Source organism: Gossypium hirsutum, chromosome D02 (genome assembly GCF_007990345.1).
Source record: "Gossypium hirsutum isolate 1008001.06 chromosome D02, Gossypium_hirsutum_v2.1, whole genome shotgun sequence".
Lineage (NCBI taxonomy): Eukaryota > Viridiplantae > Streptophyta > Magnoliopsida > Malvales > Malvaceae > Gossypium > Gossypium hirsutum.
This window is the reverse complement of record NC_053438.1, coordinates 3,669,478-3,682,596: the sequence shown is the minus strand read 5'-3', so window position 1 is coordinate 3,682,596 and position 13,119 is coordinate 3,669,478. Positions and strand designations below refer to the sequence as shown.

Below are 13,119 nucleotides of genomic sequence, written 5' to 3'. Positions count from 1 at the left end.
CTTCATTTCTAATTTGGCTTTTCATAATCTAACTTTTAAATTTGATTCTAACTTCAAAATCTCTTTCTTTCTTTTTTTTTTACTTTGTTTTATTGAAAAAAATGATTTTTTACTAATCATTATGGATTAATTTGACCATGTTCATTGCTATCTACATTTTTTTTTTGAATCATATACTTATTTTTATTAGATTTGGCACCCATGATATTTTATTAGAGCAATAAGAGGATAATCTTGTTAAGTTCTTGCATGAAATCTTTTACACAAGGAAGACATTGTTAGTAGACCATAAATTGATCAACAATACTAGAAACATAATGCATTCTTTGTTTATTGATTGCATGTTTTACCATTTTGGTGAATAGCATTTGCATGCATTTCCTTTTGCATAAAGGAGGGAAGAGCTTGGGAATAATGAATGGGTTGCAAATGCTAGAACCTTAAACATATTATACGTCATCTCTTAAAGGTGAATACACAAACCAAGTTAAACTTCAAGTTCTTAGCAGTTGTGTACTTTAAGCATCATTATGCAGTGACTCAAGTATCACTTGAATTCCATGTTCTGGATGAAGGGTTAAAATAGGTATTGGTGAGTGTACATAGGCGGGGGAGAGACTAATGGTGTAGCGTTGTAGAATCATGGAGAGAGCAATTTTGGTTTCTATGGTTGCAAAGGTCATACCAACACAAAATCGAGGTCCCAGTCCAAATGGGAAAAATGCGGCTGCATTGTAATTAGTAGCTTTGGCAATCCCTTCTGCAAATCTCTCTGGTTTGAAAAGATGCACATCATCTCCCCATAGTTGGGGGTCATGGTGAAGTGCAGCCCTTGCAATAAGAAGATCTATATTAGCTGGCATGACTAGCTTTCCTACCTGAACTTCTCTTGCAACTTTTCTTGGCAGGCCATTTGTGGCACCGTACAATCTTAGAGTTTCATATATGATCATGGTCATCTGTAGAATATAGCATATTACTTTAAAGAATATAATGTACTAAATGCGTAGTAGTATAGACCAGGATTTAAATAATAGTCACAACGCGATAATATTTGTTAGGTTGGCAATTACGATGAAGATGACGTGACTGAAAAGCCTTGGCGATTGAGAATTAAATTCTTGGACTACACTATATATTGTGGAATGGTTGACAGTTTACTTACAGTTTTGAGTTTTGCAATGCTTTCAGGATGTGGATTTTGGTTACCAAATATGTCAATCACCTCTCTTCTTGCTTTCTCTTGCCAATCTCCATGGATTGCTAAAAGCAAAAGAACCCAAGCAAGCAAGGCATTAACAGTGTCGTGTCCGGTCCAGTAAAATGTTTTGCACTCATCTACCAAGTCTTCCAATGAAAGCCTGTTATTTTCATCCGAATCATGATAGGCATTTATAAGTAATCCTAGAAAATTATTGTCGAAGCTATCAACTTCTCCATTTACAGCTTTATCTTCTCTTTTCCTGACAATCTTAATCACACAATCTTTTATTTCTTTTGCAAGTTCTTCAGACTCTAGCAAATCAGCAGGTTTCCATAACTTGCTGTAAAAGCAAACCAAGGTCAGCCATATATAAGAAGAAAACCAAATCCATGGGGAATGAAAATCTAAAATTTGCATTCAAAAGCTAGTTCAAATCAAGGCAAAATTTGGGATTAATTAAGCTTAGGGGGGAAAATACCTGATCAAAGGAATTTTAGTATTAAAAAGATTTCGGCCCATAATTATTGATAACTTGTTCAACATGGCAAAAATCTTCTCCCCTTCCAAGTAATTGCTACCAAAAGCTGTTCTGGATATCACTTCTGAAGTCAATAATCTAAATTCTTGATACACTTCAATCTCTTTGCCTTCTTTGCCTTTCCACCTTTTTAGCATTGTTTCAACGCTAGCAATTATTGCCGGTGTCATGTTCTACCCAAACATTTCCCGAATATGTAAGAAACAACATAAAATTTGCCGAAATATTTTCATTGTACATGAATAATTCTACTAAACTGATATATTTCAAGACTTTACCTTTAAGCTTTCCCCATGAAAAGCGTAATTCGTCAACTTCCGATGCTTCACCCATTTTTCACCATCGATTGTCGCAAGCCCGTTCCCCAGTAGCTTGCTAACATAAAATGATGGCTTCGCTTTTGGAAAGACATTTTCACTATTTTTCAGAACCTCTTTGACTAGTTCAGGTTCTGAAATCACCACTTCAGCTCGAATACCGTTCCAATAAACAAAATTCTTCCCTAATCATATAAAAGACAAAAGGGTCGATCCTTTTTCTTATTTAAAACTACAAGTTTATATATCATAGTGAAAAACATGCATCCATCTTACCATATTTTTTGATCCAGGAGTACATATGTGGCTGCGTTTTGGCAAATATATCATGAGTCAAGGCCTTGGGTTTGCTCATAGCTTCCTTTCTCATTTTGATAATTTCCTTGTTGTTGCCATGGATGAATCTGTAAGGAGGTCCTTTGATTCCCTGAGAATTCAGCATATGCTGTATACTAAGAGGCACCCACAAGTAATCATAAAGGAACTTGATTAAAGCAATGAGTAACAAAGAACATGGGACAAGAATTACAAGCTCCATCAAAACCACTCAATTTTTCTTCTCTTTACACAGAATCCAGATGTTCCTTTAATATTTGTATTGTGATTTCCATATTGAACAAGGACTTAAGTGATAACTTAATGTGATATTACTGTCGTCTTTCCGTTTGGTTCCTTGGGACAACATGAAGATTAGTTGGGAGTATATGTCAGACATATTATTATTATAAGTTAAAACATCAATGTCTATTACGCCTTACAACTAATGAGGATTGAGATAAACATTATCAAAATACAATTACTTTATATATTACTCGTCGACTTTTCAATTAAAAATGGCCTTTAATCTTTGTCCAATTGCAGCATATGAACGATATATGGAGGGAATCTCTATGTTTGGGAACTACATACAGGGGAATATTAACAATAAATTACTAATTAATAAATTTTCTCTCTCTAATTAATATAATTAGCCATATCCTTCTGTCATAATTTATGATGTTTACCATTCTCTTAATTCCAACAATTTGTAAATTATAGTTGCTTTGCACACTTTTCTGGTTTGAGGAACTTTTTTCTTTATCATTTGAAGAAGAAAATGTAATTAATGTTATAGAACTCTAAGGAAATGTTAATGATCAATTAATCTTAGCTATCCATGTGGTTCTAGTACATTTACTAACATTTACCAATGTATTGCTTATGGCCCGTAACAACATTCTTGGAGCTATAATAATATATGTTGAACAATAACAACAATAATTGTTTGAGCTTTAAGGTGTTCCATTAAAGTGTTGCACAGAGTGGTGCAAACAACATTGTTAGTGCCATAAAAAAGTTGACAATTTATTTTTGTAGTTATAAGATATATTACACTTCTAAGAAAGAATACAAGTTTGAATTTGTCGATTGAGTCTTAGTTCGATTGGCATGGGCATTGTTGCCAATATAGAAAGACATGAGTCCTTATTGTTAGGAAGATAACTATTTGATTTCCCAATTGTTCGATCCTATTTAAGGCATAGACACCCTCTCCGATGAAGATAGTTTTGAAGAGTATAATTTAATTTTGCTTGTTAGATATTACTTCTTTAAGGCGATTATATGAACAAACTGGATTGACACCTATCGGGTTCTCAGCAGTTGAATACTTCAAACATCATTATTCATTATGCAGTGACTGGAGTATTACTTGAATTCCATGTTGTGGTTGAAGGGAGTTGTTGGTGAGTAGACATAAGCAGGGGAGAGGGTAAAGCTATAACGTTGTAGAATCATGGAGAGAGCAATCTTTGCTTCCGTGGTTGCGAATGCCATACCGACACAAGATCGAGGTCCCGATCCGGAAGGAAAAAATGCAGTAGTATTGTAATTGGTAGCTTTGGCAATTCCTTCGGCGAATCTCTCTGGTTTAAAAAGATGCACGTCATCTCCCCATAGTTGAGGGTCATAATAGAATGCAATACTCGCAATCTGAAGATCTATATTAGCAGGCAAGACTAGCTTTCCCAAGCGAACTTCTTTTTCAACTTTTCTCATCATGCCACTTAGTTGGTGTTGAAGTTGGCCTGCATGCAGCCAAGTAGAAGAGAAGGTCCCCGAGCCATGCATGTTGCAGCTGAAGATGCTGCTGCAGCTTCAGTTTAGTTTTGTTACTTTAATCAACATTTTGTAACTTAGTTAGATTCAAACCAAGTTGTTAATGTACTTAATGTAATTTGTCAATGTTTGAGCTGATAAATCAGCCTTACTAAGTGTGCAAGTTATGTTTTATTAGTTCCAAGGTTTCTTAGTGGTAGTAGGTAATGTTTAGGTAACCATTTTGTTTCTCTTTGACCAGCTTATGTCTGGTATATGTATTGGCATTATGCCATCTTTTTGAGTAAATGAAAATTCATCAAAGAATTCTTCATCTAAAGCTCTCTTAAATCTTAGATTCCTTTAGTTCTTCAAGCTCGATTCTGTTATTGTACAGCAAGTATCGAGCCTTGAAGCTCAAGAAATTGCATGTTTCATTCATCTTTGTTCTTAGATCCAACAGTTGGCTATACAGTCTTAGAGTTTCATTAATGATCATGGTCATCTGTCAAAATCAAAATATGTCAGATTACATCATAGAATATAGTGTATTAAATGCATTGTATTCATCGTAATTGATTACGATAATATATGTTACGTCTGCAATCACAATAAAGTGAAATGATTAGACAATTTGCTTACAATTTTGAGTTTGGCAATGCCTTCGTCATATGGATTTTGGTTACCAAATATGTCAATCACCTAGCCTCTTGCTTTCTCTTGCCAATATCCATGGATTACTATAAGCAAGATAGTCCAAGCAAGTAAGAATTAACAGTTTCCTGTCCAGCAAAGTAGAATGTTTTGCATTCATCCACCAAATCTTCCATTGAAAGCATGTTTTTGTCATTCAAATGATGAAAGGCATTTACTAGCAATCCTAAAAAATCATTTCCAAAGCCATCAACTTCTCCACTCACAAATTTGTTTTCCCTTTTCTTAACAATCTCCAGCACACAATCGTGTATTCCTTTTTCGAGTTTCTCTGACTCAAGTAAATCAGCAGTTTTCCAAATTTTGATGTAAAAAACACAAGTCAGCTCTATACATGGAATAAACAAAGATAGTGGCATAGTGCCATACATTTTTCATGGCAGAATTTAGGATTGATTAAACTTTAGAGGGTGTCAACTAGTCATTAAATATAGTGGCAAATTACTTGCATTGATTAAACCAGGACAACCCTCTCTCTCAAATAATAAAAAATTAAGGTTTAGAGGCAACATACTTGATGAAAGAAATTTTAGTCTTAAAAATATTTCGGCCCAAAATGATTGACAACTTCTTCAACATATCAAAAATCTTCTCTCCTTCCAAGTAATTGCTGCCAAAAGCTGTTCTTGATATCACTTCTGAAGTCAACAATCTAAATTCATTGAACACTTCGATTTCTTTGCCTTCTTGACCTTTCCACTTTTTCATCATTGTCTCAACGCTAGCAATTATTGCTGGAGTCATGGTCTGCCCAAAAAATAGTTTAATCTTAAGTACCAAAGGAACGGTATAAGATTTGCCAAAATTTATGGTCTAATGGGTTATGTGGTTGGAGGCTTTACCTTTAAGCTTTCACCATGGAAAGCGTAATTGGCCAACTTTCGATGCTTTGCCCATTTTTCGCCCTCAAGGAACACAAGCCCATTCCCTAGGAGCTTCCTACCATAAATTGAAGGCGTTCTTTTTGGAAAAGCTTGTTCACTATTTTTCAAACCTCTTCGGCTAGTTCAGGTTCTGAAATCACCAGTTCAGCTCGAACACCGTTCCAATAAAGAAAATTCTTCCCTAATCACATAAAATACAAAAGGGCTGATCTTTTTTTAGAACTAAAATTTAGAAATCATAGTGAGAACATGCATGGAATCTTACCATATTTGTTGATCCAGGTGTAAATATGTGGCTGCACTTTGGGAAATATGTCATGCGACAAGGCCATAGGTTTGCTCATTGCTTCCATTCTCATTTTGGTAACTTGTTTGTTGTGATGAAATTGTAAGGAGGTCCTTTGATTCCCTGTGAATTCATCATATGTTGTACACGGAGAGGTACCCACAAGTAATCATAAAGGAACTTCATTAAAGCTACGAGGAAGAAACAACATGGGACAAGAATTTCAAGCTCCATCAAGACACTCATTTTTCTTCTCTTTATTCTGAATTCATATGTTCCTTTACCTCTGGTTTTTTCCTTTTATAAATGTTTTTTCCATTTCCATTCATTTGGTCATATTCAAAAGGTGAATCGGGGGGGGGGGGGGGGAGCCCCTAAACATTTTAAGAAATTTAGTTGTTTTTTTTTTAATTGTATTCGGCTCCAAATTTGTTTATAGTTTGGAATATTCTTCCATCTAAAATATAAAAGTAATATTTTAATGGATATGAATTTATGAGATAATTTTGATAGTGTTAAAAGATTATTAAAAATTAATATTATCATTTTAATTAAAATAAGTATTTAGACTAACTAATAATATTATAAATTGAGATATTAAATTACATAAAAAATAAAAGTATAGAGATTAATTCTCAAATTCAAGCATAATTTGACTGCAGTTATATAATCTAAAAAAAGCAAATGGTTGTGACACAAGTAATGAATGCAAATGGCATTTCTTTTATATGTAACTAGTATGATTCTCGAACCATGTTTTGCGTCGGGTTAATTATTTTTTAAATCTAATAATTAATTAAAAATATTTAAAGTTAAAATATGCTTCAAGTTTTTATATTTTTCGTACATTTAGAATTTAATCTTTACACTTTTTAATAGAAATTTAATTCCTTAACTTTTTTAATTTAAAATTCCAATTTAATTGTTAACATGTTAAATCTAGTGACATATAAAAAAAAAAAACTCGTTTGGCATATCCATATAACAAAAAAAAATGATGATTCAAAACTAAAATTTAATCATCATCATTTCGAAAAAAAAAGAAAGAAAGAAAAGCGTTTGTATTTGAACATGTGTAAAATAAGGCATATCCATATAACATGTTAAATTATTTTTTGTGTTGGGTTAATTATTTTTTAATTCTAAAAAATCCAAAACTAGAAATAGTGCAGAATTTTTTCCCTTTCGACTCTTTAATTTTAAGAATTAGTAATTGTCTTTCTCCAAATTTTACTACCCAACTTGAGAACAAACAACTAATTTACAAATTTAAACCTTTTCAATTGCAAAAAAAAAAAAAAACCTTAATAATAAAAACGAAACTATAACCACACTAAAATATCTCATGTAAAATATTTGAGAACTTTTAACTTTGCAACTATTATTAAAAAATTTAAAAATAATAAATATAAATATAAAGGAAAATAATATTTGATGCACCATGTAATATGTAAAATTAATGAAACCACGATAAAATATCTCATCAATGAGAAAAAAAATTAGTAAAAGACTTTTAGGTAAACTATATTCAAGGTCGTTAAACTATTAGTAAGTTTATGTTTTGGTCATTCAACTTTAAAAAATTACAAAATGGTCATTAGAGTATTTAAAAGTTTTCATTTAAGTCACTTAGTTGTTAAAATCGCTATTACATGTGGCATTCTCTATTCGCACTTCCTGCATTAATCGAAAGCTCTCATTCTCATTCTCTTCTACAATTCATTTTTTTTCATGAAACAGTTTTGAATGTCACAAATCTACGAACTAAAATCCAAACAACTTTCTTCTTTGATCTCCAACATTGACCATCAAATCAACTTTAATCTAAAGTATGTTTTTCTACTTACCAATGGGTACTAATCCACCATACATATCATTGAATCACTGTTTATAGCTCACTAGTTGGACTTTAAAAAGAAACTTAGCAGCTTAGTGACTTAAATAAAAACTTCATAATAGTTCAATGACTTCAATGAAAATTTTCGAATAGTTTAGTGATCAGCTTTTAAGTTTTTAAATTTAAGTGATTAAAAAAATGTAAATTTACTAATAATTTAATAACGTTGAGCGTAATTTAACCGATACGTATTTTGATAATAGTAAAATGGGCCCTAAAATACTAACAACAAAATGTACATTTAACACCTGATGAATAAAGCTCAAAACAATTGGATATGGTACCTTTAAGAGTAATCTGATTGGACATACACTTCGAACCAATCAGTTTCAAGCCCAAGGGATTTTGAAAATGAGTTTTAAGAACCAAATTAAAACCCATAAAAACTGTGCAATGATCCAAATCAAAGCTCAATCTTATTGTATTTTGAATTTTTTAAATAAAAAAATTCTATATACTTTTTTTAATATTTGCAAGATTGGTATAGGCATTATTGTCAATGCAAGAGGACTTGAGTTCAGGTGCACTTCAGCGCATTATCCTATTATTTATGAATTGTGGATGAGCTATAAATAATTCTAGATATTGTACCAAAAAAAGCAGATATGATCATAAGATATATTATTAAAAAAACTTCTATACTTGAATCATATCAAATTTATCTTTTATCTTTTAATTTATTTCATTCAATAATTAAGTTTAGTTATGCCTCCAATCCCTCTACTTTTTGAATTTTTGAATTTTAATCCGTTTAATTTTAAGTATTAGAATTTAGGTGTCTATTTGTTTGATTTTAAAATTAAAGCCAATTTGGTAACAAATTTGGATACATGACATTTTAAAGGATAAATTTAAAAATTAAAGTCCAATTAATAATATATATATATATTCAAATTTAACAACAATCAATTAACAATGTTATTAATTGAATTTTAATTTTAAATCAAAATTACTAAAAGAATTAAACCATATATACATGGTACAAATACCTTTTTAATCTCTCTCAAATTTAATATTGAGAAAATTGGTCCATCCATATTAAATTTGAAAGTGAGCAACTAAAAACAATTAATCACATCTTTAATGTTTTTAGTTAATTATATATATTTTTCTTAACATAATAACAAATTTAGCCGTTAAAAGTTACCCATTCTATCAATTTGATCTTAATTTGATAGATTTAGTTTGCAACATTTACACATTTTGTCAACAATTGCACATAATACATAGATATTAAGGGCTAAATGTGTTACTATATGAATCAAAATTATGTACAATTGTCAAAAAATATTAACGTCATGATTAATTATCCTTAATTCTCATTTTCATAATTGACAGTGTAACGATCCAAATTTCCAGTACAGTAAACAATATGGTTCCAAGTCCTATATATGCTTGGCCCCAAGCACCTCCGATCACCCCACACTTTTTCTAAATAATTTAAAAATGTTTTTAAAGCTCCAAATGATTCTAACTTCATTTTATGATTTTATAAAATGTTTGGACGTGTGAAATTTTAAAGGACTTGAGATTTCCGTTATGTATATATGTATTCCGGTAACATAGTCTAATCGTACCGTACATCAAGGCAGGTGAGAGGTGTTACAAACGGTGATTAAATTGTTTCAAATTTTTTAGAGGGATCAATTTGCTTAATATCAAAATTAAAAAGGACCAAAGAAGTATTTTTACCTATATAAACAGAATAAATACAAAAAGAAACAGAAAGAGGCCCTCCCTCCAATCCCTCTATTTCTCCTTTCTCTCTCCATACTCTTCTCCTTTTTTAATTTTTTCTCTTTTGCTTTGCCAACTTAAACTCATATCCATGGCAATACCAGTCTTAAAGCTAGTATTGTTGTTCCTCCCATTGCTAATAAACGTCTTCTCGTTTGTTCAAGGCCAAACCTGGTGTGTGGCTCGAAGTGATGCCAGTAGCCAAGCTCTACAAAATGCACTAGACTACGCATGTGCCTCTGGTGCTGACTGCACCCCTATACAATCAAATGGCCTTTGTTTCCTTCCAAATACAATCCAAGCTCATGCTTCCTATGCTTACAATAGCTACTATCAACGAAGGGCAAAGGCACCTGGTTCTTGTGACTTTGCTGGCACTGCCACTGTTGCTAAAACTGATCCCAGTTTTGTTCTTTAAAACCCTTCAATTGTGTTTCTGTCTTCTTCTTTTTGTCATTTTTGAGTGGTTTTTAGAACTGGGTTTTTGATTATTTTGTTGCTCTGTTTTGCAGGTTATGGATCTTGTATGTACCCATCTCCTCAAAGGTACGCTGTATGCATGTTTTTTTTTTCTTGAATTATTTTTTTAAAAAAGGAATTATCTTTAAATATTTTATATGCAAAAATGAACTTGGGGGTTCCACTATTTTGAACATTAGTACATTTCCTCCTTTTTCTTTTTTTCCTTTTCTTTAATCGGTGTAGCTTTAGAAAGAATTTGGTCTAATTTCTTGAGTTTCACGCATTCCTTTGATAGTAAATGGTAGCTGAGATTTACATTGGTTTAATAATGCTCTTAGTACTTATACTTTTTTTCACTTTTGAAATTTAGTCTATTACTTTTTGTTAAGAATTTAGTTTCTCTTTACTCTTTTAATTTAATAATTGAAATTTAGTTGTTAGCACAGTGAAAAAACCAATATAAGAAAATAAAGGATTAAATTTCTAGAATTAAAAGTAGAGGTATTTCATGATTATATTGATTTAAATTATTGTATTAAATATATCATCTTTATGAATGGATGTTAAATTTATACTAGCGAATTTTGTAGATTAAGTGTGTTTGGACGAGAGTACTACTATGAAAATGACTTCTTAAGAAGCTCAATATTGGCGGATTTAGGGGGGTTGGCAGAGCCCGACCCCCCTAAAATGTTCTATTTTGGCCCTTTAAAGTTTTAAAATTTTTAAATTAGTAAATATAAAATTACATTTTGATTCATTTAAAAATAATAAAAAATTAATTTAATCCTTTAAAATTTATAAATATATAGATAATTTAATTTCGGCCCCTCTAAATTTTTTTCTTGGTTTCACCCCTGAAGAAATTTTTATGTTGCACCCAATTTATGTTCAATGTTTATTGGGTCAAGTGAGAAGAAGTTCGATATTCCTTAAATGAAATTTTGAGTTCGATTCTTATGAATATAGAAAATTATGTTCAAAGAAATTACACCTTGAAAAAGAGTATAACCTTACTCGATTTTAGATTTAATTGAAAGGTAAACTACATTCAAGATTACTAAACTATTAGTAAGATTATATTTTGGTCACTCAACTTCAAAAAAAATTATAAAATGGTCATTGAACTACTCGAAAGTTTTCATTTAAGTCATCGGGTTGTTAAAATTACTGTTGTATGGCTTTCTTTGTCTGCATTGCTTGCAACACTCAAAAGCTTTAATTTCCCTTCTCTTTTACAGTTTAATTTTTTTTTATGAAATAACTTTTAACGTCACAAATCTATAAACTAAAATCCAAACAGTTTTTCTCTTCATTCTCCGATCTCCGACACTAACCGTTAGATCAACTTGGATCTACTCGTCGGCGGGTATTTATCCACCATACCGATTGTTAAATTGTTGCTTGGAGTTCACTAGCTGAACCTCCTTTTTAAAAAAAAAATTTAACAGCCCAGTAAATTAAATAAAAAATTTTAAATAGTTTAGTGACTTAAATAAAAAAATTTGAATAATTTATTACCCATTTAATAACTTTTTGAAGTTGGGTGTAATTTATTATTGAAACCCTTGTGGCTTGTAAGAGGATCAAAGACAGAAAAACAAAAAGGCGCAAAATAAGATATTGTTTAAATCCTAATTAACAAACATGAATCAACTTTGCATAATCCTTTGTTCCTCAAGGGGGTGTGAGCCTTTCATGGTGATGTTGTAATTGAGTAGATGTCTGACACGTGTTTCTCGGCATGATCTCTAACCTTCCATTTTCGTATCCTACATGCAGTCGTCACTTTGTGAAGGTTTACACCTTTTACGTTTCCCGGCTTATTTATGTCTGTTGGTCACTTCTTTGCTTGTAATGTTTTCCTACTGTCTTGTTTAGGTGAGACTTTTTCAACCGTTGGATGGGTACTCTTCTCTTGAAAGACATCCAACGGTCAAAAAACACTCTAGATATTTGGATACCGGAGTTATACCTGGGTAGTTCAAGATCAATTCGAGTTTAGATTTAGATGAAAATTCGATTTGTCTGCCTTGATTTACTTACTAAAACATCATTTTTTTTTAATTTTATAATTATTTTTATATTTCTAAATAAAATCGAGCTCAGAACAAATCGAAGCAGAGGATATAAAAATCGAGTCGAAATTGAGGCGAGCAAAAACTCGTCCCGTCTCACCTTGTTGTCATCTCTATCCATGGGCGCATTGCTGGGCTCCAGCAAAAGCTAATAATAGCTCCTTTCGCCTATTTTTTGAAAATTACCAACCAAATTGGATTCCATCATTATTTGTAGTTTTTGTCACTGTTATTTTATTGATTTTAAAAGCTTAAGTTATGAAATTTCCAGCACATCCGGAGGGACAGCTATGCCAAAAACAGGGTCGTGGAACAATCCGAATGTGCCAACTACGACAACCACACCGATCAATGGCGGAGGTGGCGGTCCGGGGCTCAATTACCCTGGATTCAGCCCTCCATTTCTCTCTAGAGCTTCATTTGATAGTACACTCAACACAAGCTCAATGTCTATCCTGCTCTTACTTGTTCTATCATTTATTTTGCATCCAATATGGAACTTTTTAAACCTTGATGCATGACCCCAATGATAGGAAGAGGCGTTTTTGTTAGAAGTTGAAGCCCTATTTCGCAGCTATTTATGGAAGGATGCTGGTGGTATCGATCATTTAGTTGTCTACTTTATGAAGACATTGTTGGTTAATCTAGAGATCACATTTAATTAGCTTAATGAGGAGCTTAAGCTAATGTCACGGCCGCACGATAGTGGAGCTAAAGTCTTCTTTACCAGCAATAGAAATCTCTCTATTAGAATACAACCATCTTAGCTCTCTCACAAATTCATTTCAATATTTATGTTACTTGGAGTACTGAGAATAATGGTATCTAAGCAAGCATATATTATTTTCAAATTATGTCTTGTAATTACGTTATCAAAACAAATTAATTATTTATTATTAACAAATGTGATTATTAAGTTTGTTGTA

The 13,119-nt window shown here is 31.9% G+C and overlaps 3 protein-coding genes across 3 annotated transcripts; 1 reads left to right on the top strand and 2 right to left on the bottom strand.

Moving 5' to 3' along the window:
• Nucleotides 1-419: 419 nt before the first annotated feature.
• LOC107933087 (cytochrome P450 CYP749A22) lies at nt 420-2,712 on the bottom strand. The gene is made up of 5 exons (XM_016865237.2): nt 2,336-2,712; nt 2,021-2,244; nt 1,683-1,915; nt 1,166-1,544; nt 420-959 (listed from the first exon to the last, which is right to left on the bottom strand). Exons 1-5 carry the CDS (start codon nt 2,595-2,597, stop codon nt 519-521), a joined length of 1,539 nt encoding a protein of 512 aa, XP_016720726.1. The 5' UTR covers nt 2,598-2,712; the 3' UTR covers nt 420-518.
• A 1,769-nt stretch (nt 2,713-4,481) lies between these two features.
• On the bottom strand, nt 4,482-6,092 carry LOC107933069 (cytochrome P450 CYP749A22-like). Its single transcript, XM_016865221.1, has 5 exons — nt 5,999-6,092; nt 5,844-5,914; nt 5,533-5,596; nt 4,912-5,177; nt 4,482-4,640 (listed from the first exon to the last, which is right to left on the bottom strand). Exons 1-5 carry the CDS (start codon nt 6,090-6,092, stop codon nt 4,482-4,484), a joined length of 654 nt encoding a protein of 217 aa, XP_016720710.1.
• Nucleotides 6,093-9,649: 3,557 nt separating this feature from the next.
• Nucleotides 9,650-13,113, top strand: LOC107933078 (PLASMODESMATA CALLOSE-BINDING PROTEIN 3). Its single transcript, XM_016865227.2, has 3 exons — nt 9,650-10,057; nt 10,166-10,199; nt 12,465-13,113. Exons 1-3 carry the CDS (start codon nt 9,745-9,747, stop codon nt 12,712-12,714), a joined length of 597 nt encoding a protein of 198 aa, XP_016720716.1. The 5' UTR covers nt 9,650-9,744; the 3' UTR covers nt 12,715-13,113.
• The last annotated feature ends 6 nt before the right edge of the window (nt 13,114-13,119 follow it).

Excerpts from the sequence above, each read along its gene's own strand:
- LOC107933087 (XM_016865237.2), bottom strand. The coding sequence starts at position 2,597 with ATGGAGCTTGTAATTCTTGTCCCATGTTCTTTGTTACTCATTGCTTTA. Across the intron at positions 2,245-2,335 it reads CTCCTGGATCAAAAAATATG|GGAAGAATTTTGTTTATTGG; the intron begins GTAAGATGGATG and ends TTATATGATTAG. Across the intron at positions 1,545-1,682 it reads ACTAAAATTCCTTTGATCAG|CAAGTTATGGAAACCTGCTG; the intron begins GTATTTTCCCCC and ends TTGCTTTTACAG.
- LOC107933069 (XM_016865221.1), bottom strand. The coding sequence starts at position 6,092 with ATGAGAATGGAAGCAATGAGCAAACCTATGGCCTTGTCGCATGACATA. Across the intron at positions 5,915-5,998 it reads CACCTGGATCAACAAATATG|GGAAGAATTTTCTTTATTGG; the intron begins GTAAGATTCCAT and ends TTATGTGATTAG. Across the intron at positions 5,597-5,843 it reads AACCTGAACTAGCCGAAGAG|ACCATGACTCCAGCAATAAT; the intron begins GTTTGAAAAATA and ends TTTTTTGGGCAG.
- LOC107933078 (XM_016865227.2), top strand. The coding sequence starts at position 9,745 with ATGGCAATACCAGTCTTAAAGCTAGTATTGTTGTTCCTCCCATTGCTA. Across the intron at positions 10,058-10,165 it reads TGTTGCTAAAACTGATCCCA|GTTATGGATCTTGTATGTAC; the intron begins GTTTTGTTCTTT and ends TCTGTTTTGCAG. Across the intron at positions 10,200-12,464 it reads ATGTACCCATCTCCTCAAAG|CACATCCGGAGGGACAGCTA; the intron begins GTACGCTGTATG and ends TGAAATTTCCAG.